The sequence below is a fragment of the Pleurodeles waltl genome, chromosome 6, assembly GCF_031143425.1.
Source record: "Pleurodeles waltl isolate 20211129_DDA chromosome 6, aPleWal1.hap1.20221129, whole genome shotgun sequence".
NCBI classification, from domain to species: domain Eukaryota; kingdom Metazoa; phylum Chordata; class Amphibia; order Caudata; family Salamandridae; genus Pleurodeles; species Pleurodeles waltl.
In genome coordinates, this window is record NC_090445.1 from 195,252,481 (window position 1) to 195,268,172 (window position 15,692).

The 15,692-nt window shown below is 44.0% G+C and overlaps 1 protein-coding gene across 1 annotated transcript in view; it reads left to right on the top strand.

The window, feature by feature from the left end:
• NGFR (nerve growth factor receptor) overlaps positions 1-15,692 on the top strand; it is a 104,442-nt gene that overhangs the window by 18,729 nt on the left and 70,021 nt on the right. Inside the window, exon 2 of the mRNA XM_069237794.1 lies at positions 5,695-5,836. Within this exon, the coding sequence (XP_069093895.1) occupies positions 5,695-5,836 (142 nt within the window). The remainder of the gene's footprint in view (positions 1-5,694; positions 5,837-15,692) is intronic.

Sequence of the window (15,692 nt, forward strand, 5' to 3'; positions counted from 1 at the left end):
TGATTCATGCTGTCAATGCAGACCACTGCTTCCGCTCCAGACCCGAGCATCGGCCCTTCAAGACCATTCAGCAAGAGCAGTGACGCTTCTTGTGCGCCGGCTGAGGCTGCGGGGCCTTCACCTCGTCCCCGACAAGGGAACACGTCTGGCAGTTTAGGGAACCCGTAGAGCGTTCTATCTCAGTTTTTGCACTGACGCCTTGGATGTGAATATACCAAAGTACCAGGGATACGGAAATTACGTTGTCAAAACACAGGCTTTGACGCCCACTGGATTCACAGGGTTGGCTGCTTCTCCATCCGTTTACCCCTCAGCAGCCACCTGTTCGCTGCTGAGGTGCCAGGGGTAGCAAGGGAAGTGTATGGGGTAACAACGGACACGCCAGAAGTAGCAGTTGACACCCCTGGCTACCCTGATGTCTTTATAGGGCTTGGGATGAACGGGTTAGCAGGACTGAGGCCTAGGGGATTGTTGTCGCCTATAGAACAGCTTTGGTGCACTGTTTACTGCTCCTCCTGTGCGTTTTAGGATTCAGTTCTTGTTTTTTGTATTTCTGCATGCCGAGAACACCTAAAACACAAACTGCTGCTACATAAAACAGACAAATGGATGCATTAAATAATTAAGTAATGATACTGGCAATGTTTACCGAGTCAGCAGCCCCATCACGAGGTGCTCTAGAGAAGGGAGCAAAGCTGCTGTGACTCTTGCTGTTCCTCAATCTCCTGACAGAGCCAGACCTAGAGTTCTGCAAGCACGCTAACAGCTGGGAAGCTTGCAGCTGCTGCAGTCAGGGAGTGCCTCAACTGAATCACGATGACCAGACTAGTGACCGCAAAGCCTACCCGATAGGAGCTGTTCAAATTAAGTGAGTAAGAGTGAGCCTACCCGCTAGCAGCTGTTTGGGTTAAGGGAGTAAGAGCGTGCCTACCCGCTTGCAGCTGTTCAAATTAAGGGAGTAAGGGGGAGCATCCCCCCTAGCAGCTGTTTGGATTAACGGAGTAAGAGCAAGCCTACCCACTAGCAACTGTTCGAATTAGGTGAGTAAAAGTGAGCCTACCCGCTAGCAACTGTTCGAATTAAGTAAGAGCGAGCTTACCCGCTAGCAGCTGTTCGAATTAATGGAGTAAGAGCGAGTCTACCCGCTAGCAGCTGTTCAAATTAAGGGAGTAAGGGCGAGCCTCCCCCCTAGCAACTGTTCGGATTAATGGAGTAAGAGCGAGTTTACCTGCTAGCAGCTGTCTGGATTAAGGGAGTAAGAGCAAGCCTACCCGCTAACAGCTGTTCAAATTAAGGGAGTAAGGGCGAGCCGCCCCCCCAGCAGCTGTTTGCATTAACGGAGTAAGAGCGAGCCTACCCGCTAGCAGCTGTCCGGATTAAGGGAGTAAAAGCGAGCCTACCCGCTAGCAGCTGGTCGGATTAAGGGAGTGAGAGCGCTCTCTGTGGGTAAAGAGCCATTGCTCGAGATCCACTGCTGCAGGTAAGATCTATCCAAATGCGGCCTGTCTTCCACTCCTAGCGCTCCAGATTTTCCAGTCGGTTTGAATACCCCATCCTGATTTACAAACTATTTTTTTGTAATTCAAAAGGGACTGCATGCAATAGAAACATACTGTAGATTGCAGGACCTCTGCAGACTCTGCGGTAGAATAAAGAGGCAGACCTTCAAGATGAATATATGTAAAAGGTGATGTAAAGCCCCACCAGGAACAGGACACACCGTGCTCAGCCCAGATTTTCGCCAAATCAGTCAACGTTTCTGACCAGTCACACCATTACAGTGAACCACTCCGCGTCACACCACTCTCATACACGGGTGGATGCAGGGGTCAGGGGCTAGACTCAGCACACAGCATATATATCATATGAAGGGAGATCACTCAATGCAACACTTCCCGTCCTTTAAATTAACACAGTATGCAAACACATTACTACACTTTTCTCCTACATTTAACAAGGTACAGACATCACCTCAGCACCAGGCACTACTTTTCTCCCTTACTTTTAAAAACAAAATATGCATGCCACAATGCAACATTTCTCTTTCCCCTAAGGCTACCATAAATGTACATCTCTTCTTAATGCAGAACAACATCTAACGGTATGATCCCTGTTCACGGCATTTCCTATGCATCCAAAGTGGTACCCCTGTCTGCCCCTGGTTGAGTTTCCACCCGACATACACATGTTATTGACATTCACACAGTTTTCCACAATGTTTTCTCTGTTCGACCTTCCAACTAGACACACACATGTGCTACTGACATGCACACAGTTGTCCATTAGGTTGTCCGGTGGTTGAGAGCCCACCCAACACATTTACTCCAGGCATACTGTCGTTCACAGAGTTTTCCCATGCTGAGATTCCACTCCAACATACCTGTTCTCCTCAGCTGCACACAGTTGTTCACAGGGTTGTCCTACCAGTTGAGATCCCACAGTCGTATACTTACTCTAGCCATACAGCTGTTTACGGGGTTGCCTCCGTCGAGATGTCACCATGACACATGCATGTGTGCTTGACATGCACACTGTTGCTCACAGGGCTGTTCTCTGGTCGACAGCCCAGCCACAGATTTACTCCAGGCAAACAGTTGTCACGCAACGTCAGAGTACAGAACACTCAGGCGTCCTTTGATAAGGGGTTTCCTCTACACCCCCAAGCCTGCACTTCCAGAGCACAAACTATCAGTGGCAGAGTGTAACTACAGTTCATCTTAAAACTTTCATGACCGGCCTTCAGCTCAAGCCTGTCATTACAAGACTTACCAGAGATTCTGTTCATTACCATACAACATCATACTTTCACAAAAGTAAATGTTGCAAACACATCTCACATTTGTATGATACCTCCATACATCCACAAATCTGGAGCTGTACGAAATCTGCATATGTACAAAACGAATCTGAACCTGAACAGAATCTACATATGTGCAATGCACATTGACCTCATACGCGATCTAGACTAGAACACAACATGGAAGTCATTTTTGTATGTAGTTTCTTTGTGTACATCACATCTCACATCACCAGCATGACCATCTTGAAATCCCAGTCAGGCCACGTAAATGGCATTTGCTAAAGTCAGGATTAATTTGCTATCTCCATGCACCCATGCTCCAGGAGGTAGCAAATTGTAGCAAATTTCCTTCCCAAGCTGTCACATAATTTTGAAATGTACACACATCACATGAATGACCTTGAAAAATTAATGCCTATATCAGAACTTATACTGGTAACGCAACATATGAGTGAAATCACCATACAAATGTCACACCATGCTCAAGGCATTCTACACCCTTCCCAATCTGCCTCACACATTTAGAAAGGAAAACCCACATCAGAGACTTCACTGTAGTAGAACTCAATAAAGCCTTCTTTCGCAGTTAGTGAGAACCAGCTTCTTCTTATTTCTGGCGCACAACCTTGGGATGTTTGACTGCTATCTGAGTAACTGGGTGCAGAATGCATGGAAATATTGATATTAGAATGGCTGAAATCTTTGCTTGATGAATGCCCACCACCAGGGTCAGATCGGCCTATAGGCAATCTGGTAGTGACAAAGTTATGGCCTCAAAGATCAGTGTATGGGCTCTATTTTTTGGCTGTTTGTAGGCTGTTATATGGTCTGGTGGGCCGTTTTTTGCAGCTCAATTCTCAGATATTACCACAAACATTGCTTGCAGCAAACACAAATGCATATAGTCTCCCACGCCTTGCAATACACATATACTAGTTGACCTGAGTAGGAAATGTGGGCCACTTTTGTAACTATGTGATTCGCTAATGGGGGGCCACCTTTAATTTGGAGCCCAGGCTTACATTCCGTCCCAGTCCGACTCTTCACACTATCCAAGGGAATGGCTTGGATATTCATTACTAGAAGTCGAGTCTTGTGAACATGACCGTTTGCCACTAAGTTGCTCTTAGCATATGTGCTCCCTTCTAAGGAGTTGTTTTCTCCACCTGGAAGCAGGTAAAATTACAAATAAGTCTTCTTTTCAAGTCACCTTTCCCAAATTTGCCCAAGAAAGACACTGAAAATCTTTGTTCTGTGACTGACTAAAGACCTCTGAATTAAAAGAAAGCATGCTTTCTGCTGAGAACTGGACCAGTGGAAGGGCTCAGCAGGAGTCTTTAAGAACTGAACCTATTCATCAAGTACTTTGAATCAAATGGAGAACTGGCGTCAATATGCTTTGTAGTTTTCAGAGTGTGGACCTTAGTGCTGCGTGCATTCTTGGAAGGACTGCTTCCGCAACTCACCTGCTCCACCTAGGCTGCACAATGAATGGAACCCATGAAAGCATTGCAACCTGCAGCATGCTGTGCATACCTTCTGAGGCACACTACCCTCAAACCTTGACCCCTGGGGAGACAAATAATACCAACCATAATCAGTAGATGCGGAGATCCCAAGTTACAGGGCTGCTTCCGTTGTCCAGTGACTGATGGGAACCACAATTTAAAACGAGCTGCTGACTCTAGTTGCACCAGAAAAACAAGCACACAATCACAGTAAGTCACTGAAACTACCAAAGTAACTTTATTCACTTAGAGCTACTTTGAAATTAACTCTGTTTTACTTCACACTACATATACCTAACTTTGTATAAGATGTAACGCTGAAAGTATTACTGACTCGTTGATCCTGCAATAACCTGAAGCCGTGGCTCCAAAAACACTGCACCCAAGGCTCTCTAAGGCTTATTGAAGCATTCTTGTTTAGTTACTTGGCCCCATTTTGAACCTAACGAGCTAAACACCCGTGGTCCTCACTTGCACTCATCATTCTCTATCTAAAAAAAGTGTGCATTAAAGATGTATTTTTAAATCAATACCTGTATCTGGGCATTGACTGTGAGAGACGTGTGCTATATTTATTGTATTTGGTATCAACATTCAAACATCGCTCATGAATTAGGCCTAGATTACTGGGCCAGTGCTACCGGTGGAGAGATTCGATTAACTACAGAGTTCAGTCTAACCACTGCTGAGCTAAAATTCAGAATCCAGAAAACAATACAGAAAACACACAAAAATTGACTTTGAAATTGCTAGGTGTTCCCTACAACCAATAGGAACGGACCAAAAAGCTTGACTCTTGGCTGTTGTATAGAAAATACATTACACACACACACACACACACACACTCCATATTTCATGAATTCCTTTAAAATGTGTTTTTTTTTTTAACCACTGCATTCTGTGTCATAAGAACACCCAGACGTAATAAATAGATGTTTCACTGGGACTTGTGAAATATGGATAATATTTGATGTGAAATACGGGGTCTCTGTGTTAAGAATGGGTGGCGTAACTGGGTAAACAATACTGCTATGATGTTAATGTGAAAGTATTTATTCCCTGATATATTGCGGCGCCTTCTCTTCCTTTAATGGGGCACATACTGTAAATAAATGAAATGTTCGTGCGCTGTAGTTCAGTTGTTTTTTTTTTCCATCGGGAGCTACTGAAGAGAAGAGAACAAGGCTAATGGCCGTGAAAAGTTGAAAGTGTGTATACTCTGTGGCTTAATTTGCGTAACATTTACTCACTCGCTGAGGTGAGAAGCTTCTGATAACAGTGAGGGTGATGTTCCCACTTCTGCCCTGTCCACAGAATCCCTAAAAGCTATACCAAGCCATTCAGTCACGTCCATAGAATAATGTATCTTTCTGTTCTTCACGACAGGTGTCTGTGTTGAGTGCCAAGGAGCCCTGCGCTACGAACCAGTACACTGCCAGTGGAGAATGCTGCAAGGTCTGCTACCCGGGCGAGGGGGTGGTCCAGCCCTGTGGAGTGAACCAAACCGTCTGCGAGTCCTGTCTGGACAGTAAGTGACATCCTATGGGTCCTTGGTAACTGGGAGTCAGTCCCGGGCAAAATGGCTTCCCTAAGATCCTAGGGGGTGTGTTATTGTGTGTGGTTAATAGATATTATACATATGACTGTAGACCAGTGGTCTCCAAACGTTCTAATGCCGCACCCCCATTGAAAAATAAAAATCATTGGGCCCCCCCCCAGAATTTTTCACAATTATTTTATAAAGATGGCAATGTTTAAATATGTCCAGACCTACTTAAACATTGCACTTAAGTACTGATACCTTTGAAAAAATGCAATAACATGTTTCTGCCTAAAAAAAAAAAACTGTTATCTGTATAATGCTTCTTTTGGCCAGAGCCTGGAGCTCCCCTGGGATCACTTGAGACCCCCCTAGGGGGGCCCGCCCCCCAATTTGAAGACCTCTGCTCTAGACACTTGCTTCTGTTCATATCTGTTGTAATGCACCAGGCTGTTTGTAGGATGGTTTGTGATCCTTTATCGTCATTATTAACGACCACTTAAGTCAGGCAGGGTTCGCGTTGTGCTGAGTGTGCAAGACCGCGCTCTGCCCTCAGGGGAGGAAGGCCTGCTACACTGAACCTTTCCAACGAAAGGAATCCGTAGCACTAACCCAGGAGGCGTGGCGGAAGTGCTGCTGACGTCCAATGCTGGGCCCACGCGCTGCTCGAGGGTCTATGTGCAAAGTCAACACTGTGCCAAAAAGCGTCGAACCTGCTTCAAACACCTCCGCTTACTGAGGCAGATGAGGTGTCGGCTTTGAGGTAGTGTTTGCTAAATGACTCTCAGATTTGACCACAAAGAGCTTTACCTTCTCTTGTTTCCCTACCGTGTCACATTCCAACACTTAGATTAGAACGCTATTTCTGTCCCAATGTTTTACTGCTTTTTTTATTTCTCACCCACCTCCACGTTTTCTGGGGGGCGGGGGGTGATTTTGGCACGTTTTCACACCAGAATAACTTGGAGCAAACAAAATGTAGAAAAAAACAGAGGATGAATTTATACGCTTAGGAACAGGTCAGAGCGAGCTACTTGAATAGGTAAATGGGAAGAGTTAAGAAAGTCGTCCCCAAACTTCCGAATGCGCTGCTAACCCATAAGAATGTACACTGTGTGATGTGAAAATGGCATGTCGCTACCTATAGCAGCAACTGCTGCTTACAACGCACCGATTCCCGTGCACACCAATCCTGCAACACATGGAGGGTATCACTGCACCCAAGAGCATCTGGTAACTGTGCAACACAAGCAGTCTATATGTTCTGTCCTGTTAATCAGATATTAAAGCAAGTTGTACAGTCTTTGGCTCTGTCTTGCCTTTTACACCAAGGTTATTCCCTGTTGATCATCATCATCACACCGAATTTCCTAATCTGACCTTGCACTCAAACAAATTCATTAAGTTTAAAAAGTGCAAATTAAAACAGAACAATCAAAGATAACTAATCACTGATAAGTTGAGGCTGAGGGTGGTGTATGTGCGTGTGTGTTTGTGCACATTTGTGCATGTATGTATGTTTGGCGTGTGTGCGTGCGGTTGTCTTTTTAGGGCCTGTTTATGTTCATGTGGGTATGAGAAAGACATATAGAGCTTAATTTTGGGCAGAAAAATAGCGACCTTAGAGGGTCGAATTATTCTCCAATCAACTGTATCCCTGCAAACTGGAGACAGGTATAGCATTTTTATTTCTACCAGTAGATAGCTTTAGTCTGTAGTCGTGAATAGAATACCTTTTCAACAACACACACACATAAAGACACTAAAAGCTCCCCTGCAATAAAGGAAGTAGCTCACATTGGTACACACATTGACCAATATAAGGAGGAGCCCTGTGATGAAGCATGCCACCTTCCAGGTGGATGAGGCCTTCCGTGTATCAAAGGACAGGGTCGGACTGGGGCAGTTAATAGGCCCAGGCACCAAAATAAAAATGACCCCATTATCAAATTAGATGGCTAAAAAACTGGCCCACATTTGCAAATTGGGGCAGTTTTGAAATTGCAAACACATGCTGTCTGGGTGTTTTGCAAGGTACTGGAGTCTGCATGCAATGTTTGCAGTAATATCAGGGGAATCAACATTGAAATCAGGCACATCAAACCATAAAACACGCCCACAAACAGGCAAAGTACCATTACTCACACTGACCTATCAGAGGTGGCACTGCCTGTTTGCCCCACAGGCCAGTCTGATCATGTTAAAGGAGTATTTCCTTTAGGTATCACTAGTTAGGAATAGAATAGATAGGTAACTTCCTGACACGCCTAGAGTACTTTTTGATGCATAGTGTCCGTGTTTATACATATGTCTGTTTGAACATTTGTATGTATGTGTTGATGGGTGTTTGGGCGCACACAATCAGACCTGCAAAATGAGGGCAAATATGATCATCAGAGTAAAAATACTGACTGCTCAAAAGACATCGAATAATGCTGATCTGCAGCAACTCAACTGACCTGGGAGAAATAAGAACATTTCCCTTTGCTGGCTGCAAGGTCAGTCACTTCTCAAACACGCCCCAACGTTGCTACACTTCAAAGTACCTGAATGCGGTATTTACAAGGGGTAGCACAAGTGGAGGTCAACAGGAACTGGATGAAGTCGGTCATTTTCATAACCATACCTGCATCCGCCTACTTCACTGACTGAAACGTAGGCCCTGCTTGTGACTTGGTAGGTAATTTATATCTGTGTGCAAAACAGGATTACAACTCAAATACAAATTGTACCCACCATGTCTACATTTTACCAGGTAAAGCCTTTTGCAGATTGGAAGGAAGGGTGTTCCAACTGCACGAAATGCCAGTTTACACTCCTAGAACTGGTGAGTTCATGATTCTTTTACTCCAATTTGCCTGTTCTGAGGTGTCAAACTCGGATCTGGGTGCATTTTTCAAACCTGTTAGCTAACCTGCCCCACATAAACAGGACCTAGTAGGTGCACAGTTTGCATACACATTTTCGGTGGTGTCAGAGATAGGAAATAGGGTGTTGGCAAAGTCCAACAACTTCAAAAAATCTGTCAGGAACTGGACATGTGCATGTCTCATAAGTGACTTGGTATACAAATAAGTGAATTTAAATGAGGCCTCCTGTTCTCATCTCAGAGTTTCATTCTCTTCGGTTAGGCCCTGTTTCTGCAGTGTTAGGAAATATTTGGTTATTTAACTCCGTATTTCAGTTCACCTTCTTCATCCTATAATGGAAAGATGGGACTGAAGCTGCATCATACGCCCGGTTCACTGTTGACTGCATGTTTGGACTTCAACATGTCATCTGGTTCTTTTGAGAGACAAAATATCAGATGCAAGCCACAAACGTTGTGTGACAGCGAGAATCGGCTTCCATTTTCCCACTAATAGATACAGGACACTGGCTTAGCGTAGAACTCTACTGGTGCAATGCAGCACTCAGTCCGTGCTCATGAATATTAATGAGACAGCTGTAGTCATGCTGCGTGGGCACGTCTCGTCCTATGGAGGCCCACAGAGAACCATCTAGGCTAAAATGGCTCAAAGGAAAAAGTTCCTGAAGTGGCAGAAGAGGCAAAGCTGAAGTAAACAGGTCCCCGCCACATGAGGTGGGTATTCGGGCCAACAGGCGACAAAGGGATTCATTTGACCGAGCGTGACATTGGCCTAGCAGTGCACACATAATAAATGTGACCTAGAACATTTATTCCTATTTACTGTAATAAGACATGCCCACTTCTGCTTACTCAATTAGCAAAACGTAAGCGCTCCAATACGAGTTGCCACGCCAACCTATTTATCTCAAAGCAGAAGAAAGCACCCAGAGAACATTTCTGGGTTACAAATCTTTGGAAAAACACTTTAAAAAAATGTTGAGATCAAACTTGTGTACTGTTTATTTTTCCTCCTGAATGTACACTCTATGACCAGTGCTGCAGCAACATACAAAGCCAGCATCATTCCCTTAAACGACTGACCCATCAGGCAGCCCTGGAAATCCCCATCCTCATTGCTACACGCAATGCCTCTCAAAATCACCAGCTGTCAGCATCAACCACACTCAGCGTGGGCTGATGGAGGTTGTCTACAGTGAAGTCTCACCCCCTTACTTGTTAATGGCTTTACACAAAGCAATGTGATCGCAGTGCTGTTCTTCACGGTACTAATTGTATTCTATTTATGTGCAGTTTCCTTAGTGCTTGCCAGACCTGAGGAGTGCCAGAGCATTTTACAAACTGATAAATAGGCTGGACAACTAACTGGTACTTTCCTAACCGTAAATGATTAAAACAAGTGTGTATATGGTTTCAGTCATCACAGTTCAACCAACAGATTGACTGAACAGAATGGTTTACAAATATCCATACATACATGATAGTAATTGCATTAACAGATCCTGTGTGGTAACAGCAGACATGCAGTATAAAAGTGCTATATCGACCTTGAAAAGGATGGAAAAGTTGTCATTTCAAGTATTTTTCAAAGTCTCAAAGGGAAGGGTTAGTTTCTTGATAAACAATATACAAGAATATATTCCCAGCCATGCACCTAGGCTTCCATGCCCCAGTCCTACCCACTGAGGATAGCAGATGAGGTAATAATATCCTTATTATATTCTTGTATCTGCATTATTCCAAGTCTAGGCTTTTTCGTCTCAGTACTACCCAATTGAGGACGCAGGCGGGTTGGTAATGTTCTCCTTATTTACCAGTTACTTTCATTAGTTGGAGCTTGGAAGCGGTAACAGCACCTGCTTTTTTTTTATCTTGCACGTTTAGATTTACCTGTGAAATTTAAAGTCTTGGGTTTCACAAACACTGTCAGAAAGGTTTATTCAAACGTTTCACATCTGTGTTAAGTACGTTCTTGTTTAGGTTCCATTTTTTTTTCCTGATGGCAAGATGAAATCATGCCTGACGTGTTTAGGGAACAGGCATTTTTCACCAACACTGCAAACCAGGAGGAAGAGAAGGTCTGGGGAGGGGAGCAGCGAAGAGGGGAGACAGTCCAGATACCATAGGATGTGAGACGAGCGCCTTTGGGACCTTGAAGAGATGTTTAAGACTGAAGGGACAGAGAAGGAAGAGGGCCAGAGGTGGCAGAAGAGAAGCTCTAGGAAGTGAAAGTGGATCGAAGAGATGGCTATGGTTGGAAGAGAGGGGAGGCAGGCCACAGATGGGGAAGGAAAAGGCTTGAGAAGGTGAAAGAGACGTTTAAGACTTTAGAAGAAAGGATCTCAGGTAGAAGAGGAAAGAGCCTAAACGAGGTTTAACAGAGAGTTAAGAGTCGTCCAGTGATTGATGTTACAAAAAATAGGCCTCAAAACCAAAACAAAGAGACATTTTAGAATGCCTATTGTTAGTGATGGGAGGTGGGTATGGAGAACTGTTGTTTCTCTTCACTGGAAGGCCCTGTTAAGATTGGAAGGGGAGGGCAGGCAGAGGTAGGAGAGAAAGATTGGAAGAAAGGAGATAGCAGGCGGAGTAATAGAGAAAAAAAGACTAGAAGCTGAGAAGGGAGCACAGCAGTGGTCGAAATGAAGGAGTAGATGATGGCCACGTATGGGAAAGGAAATAGATTCTAGGACGCAAATAGAGATGACAAAGGGAAACATGTTTATAGGCCCGGGCAAGAAAAGGAGAGAACGACGGGATGATGACCAGAATATGGATTGATAAGAGTGGATGAGGGGAATCAAGAAACCAAAAGATGAGATGGCCGATGAAGAAGATGCAAGTTGTGAACATGAAGGGCAGCACACTGGAGAAAAGGAAACATGCAAGCAGAGGGGAGGGGATGTAAGAGCAGGGGCGGCACCTCCATAGGGGCGGAGGAGCATTGCCTTCTCGCCAGCAGCGGCAGCTGCAAACCTTTTCCCTAAAAACTCTAATAAATTATGTTTATTATAGTTTTGTGGGGAAAGGGGCGGGGCCACGGGGATGACGAGCAATGAGTGGGAGTGCTCAGCACTCCCCCTCACTGCGCATGTATGTTTGGCCAGCCATCTCGGGCCGGGAAAACACACATGTGCAGAAGGGACTCTCCACAGCCTGCACAGGATCCCAGTCTGCCTGGGCGTGAACCTGGCTGGGCGCTCCCAGGCAATCCTGACACTGCTGTGAGCAGCGTCAGGATTGGCCGCAGGGGAGGCTGGGAGCCTGTGCCTGCTGTGAAATGGAAGAGCAGAGAAGTGGTGCAGAAGCGGAGGTACTTTTTTATATATATATATATTTTTTTTAGTGTAATGTGTCCCTACCCCTTCCGCGTGTGCTGCACCGCCCCACCGCCCCCTGCGACCCGTGACCAACGACAGTGAAAGAGGAGGCAAAAAGACTAAAGGAGAAGAATTTAAGGAATGCTGGATGACCGCAGAAGGGGGAGCAGCATAGAGTAAATATTTCTGAAGATTTAGGCTAATCGTGGTAGCACCAACGTGACACCTGTGTGGATTCAAGCTTCTTTGACGAGGACCTTACAAAAAGATAATAGCCCTTTCAGGAATAAGAGACTAGAATGCATGCGATTTTTCATTCAATTCTTTAATCTTAAATGGGTTACTTTGGGGATCGGTGTTTTCTCTTCTTCACACAATCCCTCTTGTTCCTGTTCCTAAACATTAGTACATGTGACCAAATTAAAATGCATTGTTTAATCCGTGTTCCTTTGCTTCGAAGTTCATTGTTACACAAAGTAATTTGTGGAAGATGAAGGTCTTAGGTTTGGATATCTTGTCCTGCTTTTACTCCGCAGGGCAGGCATTCCTTAACAACAGAATCATAAAGTGTCCTTTAATGGCAATGTTTCTTTATCAGTGTTAGTGCGCAGTAATGGGCTCTTTTAACCTTGGACACTACACTAAAATTGTACTCATGACTGACTTACTGCGTGTATGTTTCCTGCTGCCTCTTCCTGCTATAAAATGCCTATTTCTGAGCATAAAATGGCTGTTAATCTTTTACGAACGAGTAAGTAAAACAGCGGTCTCGGAATATATTCAAAAGGCCAGAGCTGCATATAAACAACCTTTGTAAAGATGAAAAATGAAATATACATGTTTTCAAAATGTGTATCGTATTGTTTATTACGCCATGAAAGCAGACCTAGTGGAGTTCTATGATGCAGGTTGGAGCCACAGATTCAGCAAAGAGTATTTTGGATCAACCTGCTACATAATGCACGAAAGAAAGCATCGCCCTCATTGAGCAAAACCAGCCTGGGGATGCTGCGGTCCAGTTCAGGGTGAAATGGCCTGCCAGTTCTGCCTGGGCTGCTGCTATTGGAGGAGGACCGGGGCTTATTTACATATGGCATAGGGTGGTTCCTGTCTGAGGTAGCTTGGTGGACACAAATAAGTTGTATTGCAGTCCAGCATAATTAACAATGACTTGGCTAATTTAGACAATCCAACCATTACTTTTTTGTTTTCTTCAGTGTGATGCTCTAAGTACCCACAGGTATGACCAGAGGTGGATCCCATGCTCACTGTGCCACAGGACTCAAGCTGCACCCTACATCTACTGATGATTCCCAAAGAGGCCAAAATCGTTCTGGGATTCCTTTTGCTGCCACTCACAGCAGACCTACATTGATACTGTGGGAGCATGACCAAGGCTCTTTTGCAAATGGCTGGTTCCTGTCTGATGTGGCATGGCAGGCAAACAAGGATGGACTGGATTGTGGCTCAGAGTAATTACTATTGGCTGAGATTAATTAATCCACCCTTAAATTTTTTGTTTCCTTCTGAGCAAGGTATTAGGGCATTATGAGTCAGGGGTTGTCTCTATGACAGCGGGGGCATAATGGTGAGCAGCAGTAACATCAGTGCACCTGACAGTGTTTAAACTACTCACTAGTGGTGTGGGTGGAATGGAAAGCACTAATCTGTTCTAGGCCTGATGATATTTAGCACTATGGTACTGATGTGCATCCTAGCTTTGTTGCCATAGTAGTGAAGCTCTGGACATGACCAGATGCAAAATAGATTTCTTAATTTTCAGCTACTCGTGATGCAAGAAATAGTATAGCAATGCGCCTTTGTCTTCCAAGCCCAATATCCAACTTGCTTAGCTCTCAGTCACTGAATGTCCAAGGACATAGGACACTTTTGCATAATACATAACCACAAAAAACAGGTACCAGTACCACGCAATAGTGAACTTCAAGTTCCACATTGCAAGAGAAAAGGCTGTAAATTGTCAGAGTTAGACAGAAAGACAGCAAAATAGATATTTTAGAGAGTGTCAGTGGCACATGAATCAGGATTAATTGCCAGACATAATCACAGCCGTAGTAGGAAATATGTTGTGTTGGACATATGTCCTTGCAAAATGTGCCAGAATTTGGGGTGTTCCTGGTAATGGTGAATGTGGTATTCATATACCCAGTTTTAAAGGACACATTTGCCTAGTAAAACCTGGAAGAATTTGTCCTTAAAAAAAGCCCCAGAATTCAGTAATTGCCTGCAGATATCAATATGGTAACACTAATTTACACAGTAATTCCCCATTCTGTAAAGGATAATTTATAACAACAGTAGGTTTGCGCCCTCAAATTATCAATCCCATTAGTAATGTGAGGTGCACAATAATAATGCTTTGGAAGTCCTGCACCTCACACAATGAGGTCCTCAATGTGGACAGTGGGGATCATGAGATTTGGAAGAGCTGGATTAACAAATTCAGCGAGGTTGGAACATTAAGGGCTTGATGTATCATTATAATGGTTGCAATTTGCAACCAATATTAAATTATGCAAACCGACCTTTGTACTAATAGGTCAGTTTGTGAAGTTCTAAATCAGAGTGGGTCACAATCCGAATTACTTAATCATTGTTTATTGGGTCGCAAATTGCCACTCATTCTGATTGGGTATATTCATAGGGAACTTCAGCATACTACCAAGTCTGAGATTCCATATAAATAAACCTTAAAAAAACGAAATAATCTGATTTCCTCAAAGGAAACAGGACTGCTTTTAAAGTTTCTCTGAAAGCTGGCAGTGGTTTAGTGGACCGATTCCCCCAAAACCGTTTCCCAGAATTCACAAAGGAGAATTCAACAGTGGACCTCTTCCCTTTTTGTGAATCATTATCCCAACTTAGGGGGTCAGTAACTTTTCAATGGTTTTCAACCCAAATTCCGGTTGCATTCCATTGACAACCACAACCCGCCCCTTCCAAACAGCAATTAAATAACTATTCAGAATTTCATTTTAGGAGTCAATAACAATTTATGGACACCTGAAATGGGATTTGTACATAAGAAAAACAATTTTGCAGTCACAAGCAAAATAGTTTGTGAATCAGTTTGTTTTAAACTGCATAATAGGTTAGCGTACTGGTCCTTGGTTTGGATGGGTAGCCACAGATGAGGTAAGAAGGATAGTCCATGCGAGTTGGTGGTGGTTGTTATACCACTGGAACTTAATTGCTGTTACGGATGTTGGACTAGTTGAGAAAATCTATGTGAGACTAGTTAATGTGCACGGGATTGAACCTGATGTTGATGATATAAGTTCGAACCTGAGCACGAGAAATGCAGCCCTTCCCATACCTACAGTGGTGCCAGTGATGGTGTCGCACCTCCTTTGCCAAGGAAGGATTTTGGGAACTGCAGAATAATGTTAGGGTTGAGATACTAGAGAGGTTGTGCACTCCAGCATTTGTGCTTGAACCAAAAAAAGTCTGAGTGAGTAAACTGAAATCACGATTTAAAACAAGAAACAAGCATTGGCAAAGCCAATAAGTTGCAATGTTCAAAGGCTTTAGCCAACTGTTTGGCTTTGTCAGTGCTTGTTGCCAAGGCTAAACAGCATTGGCCCAAAAAAAAAAACAACACTGCATCATGTGCTGGCATATGTTTGTGTATAGG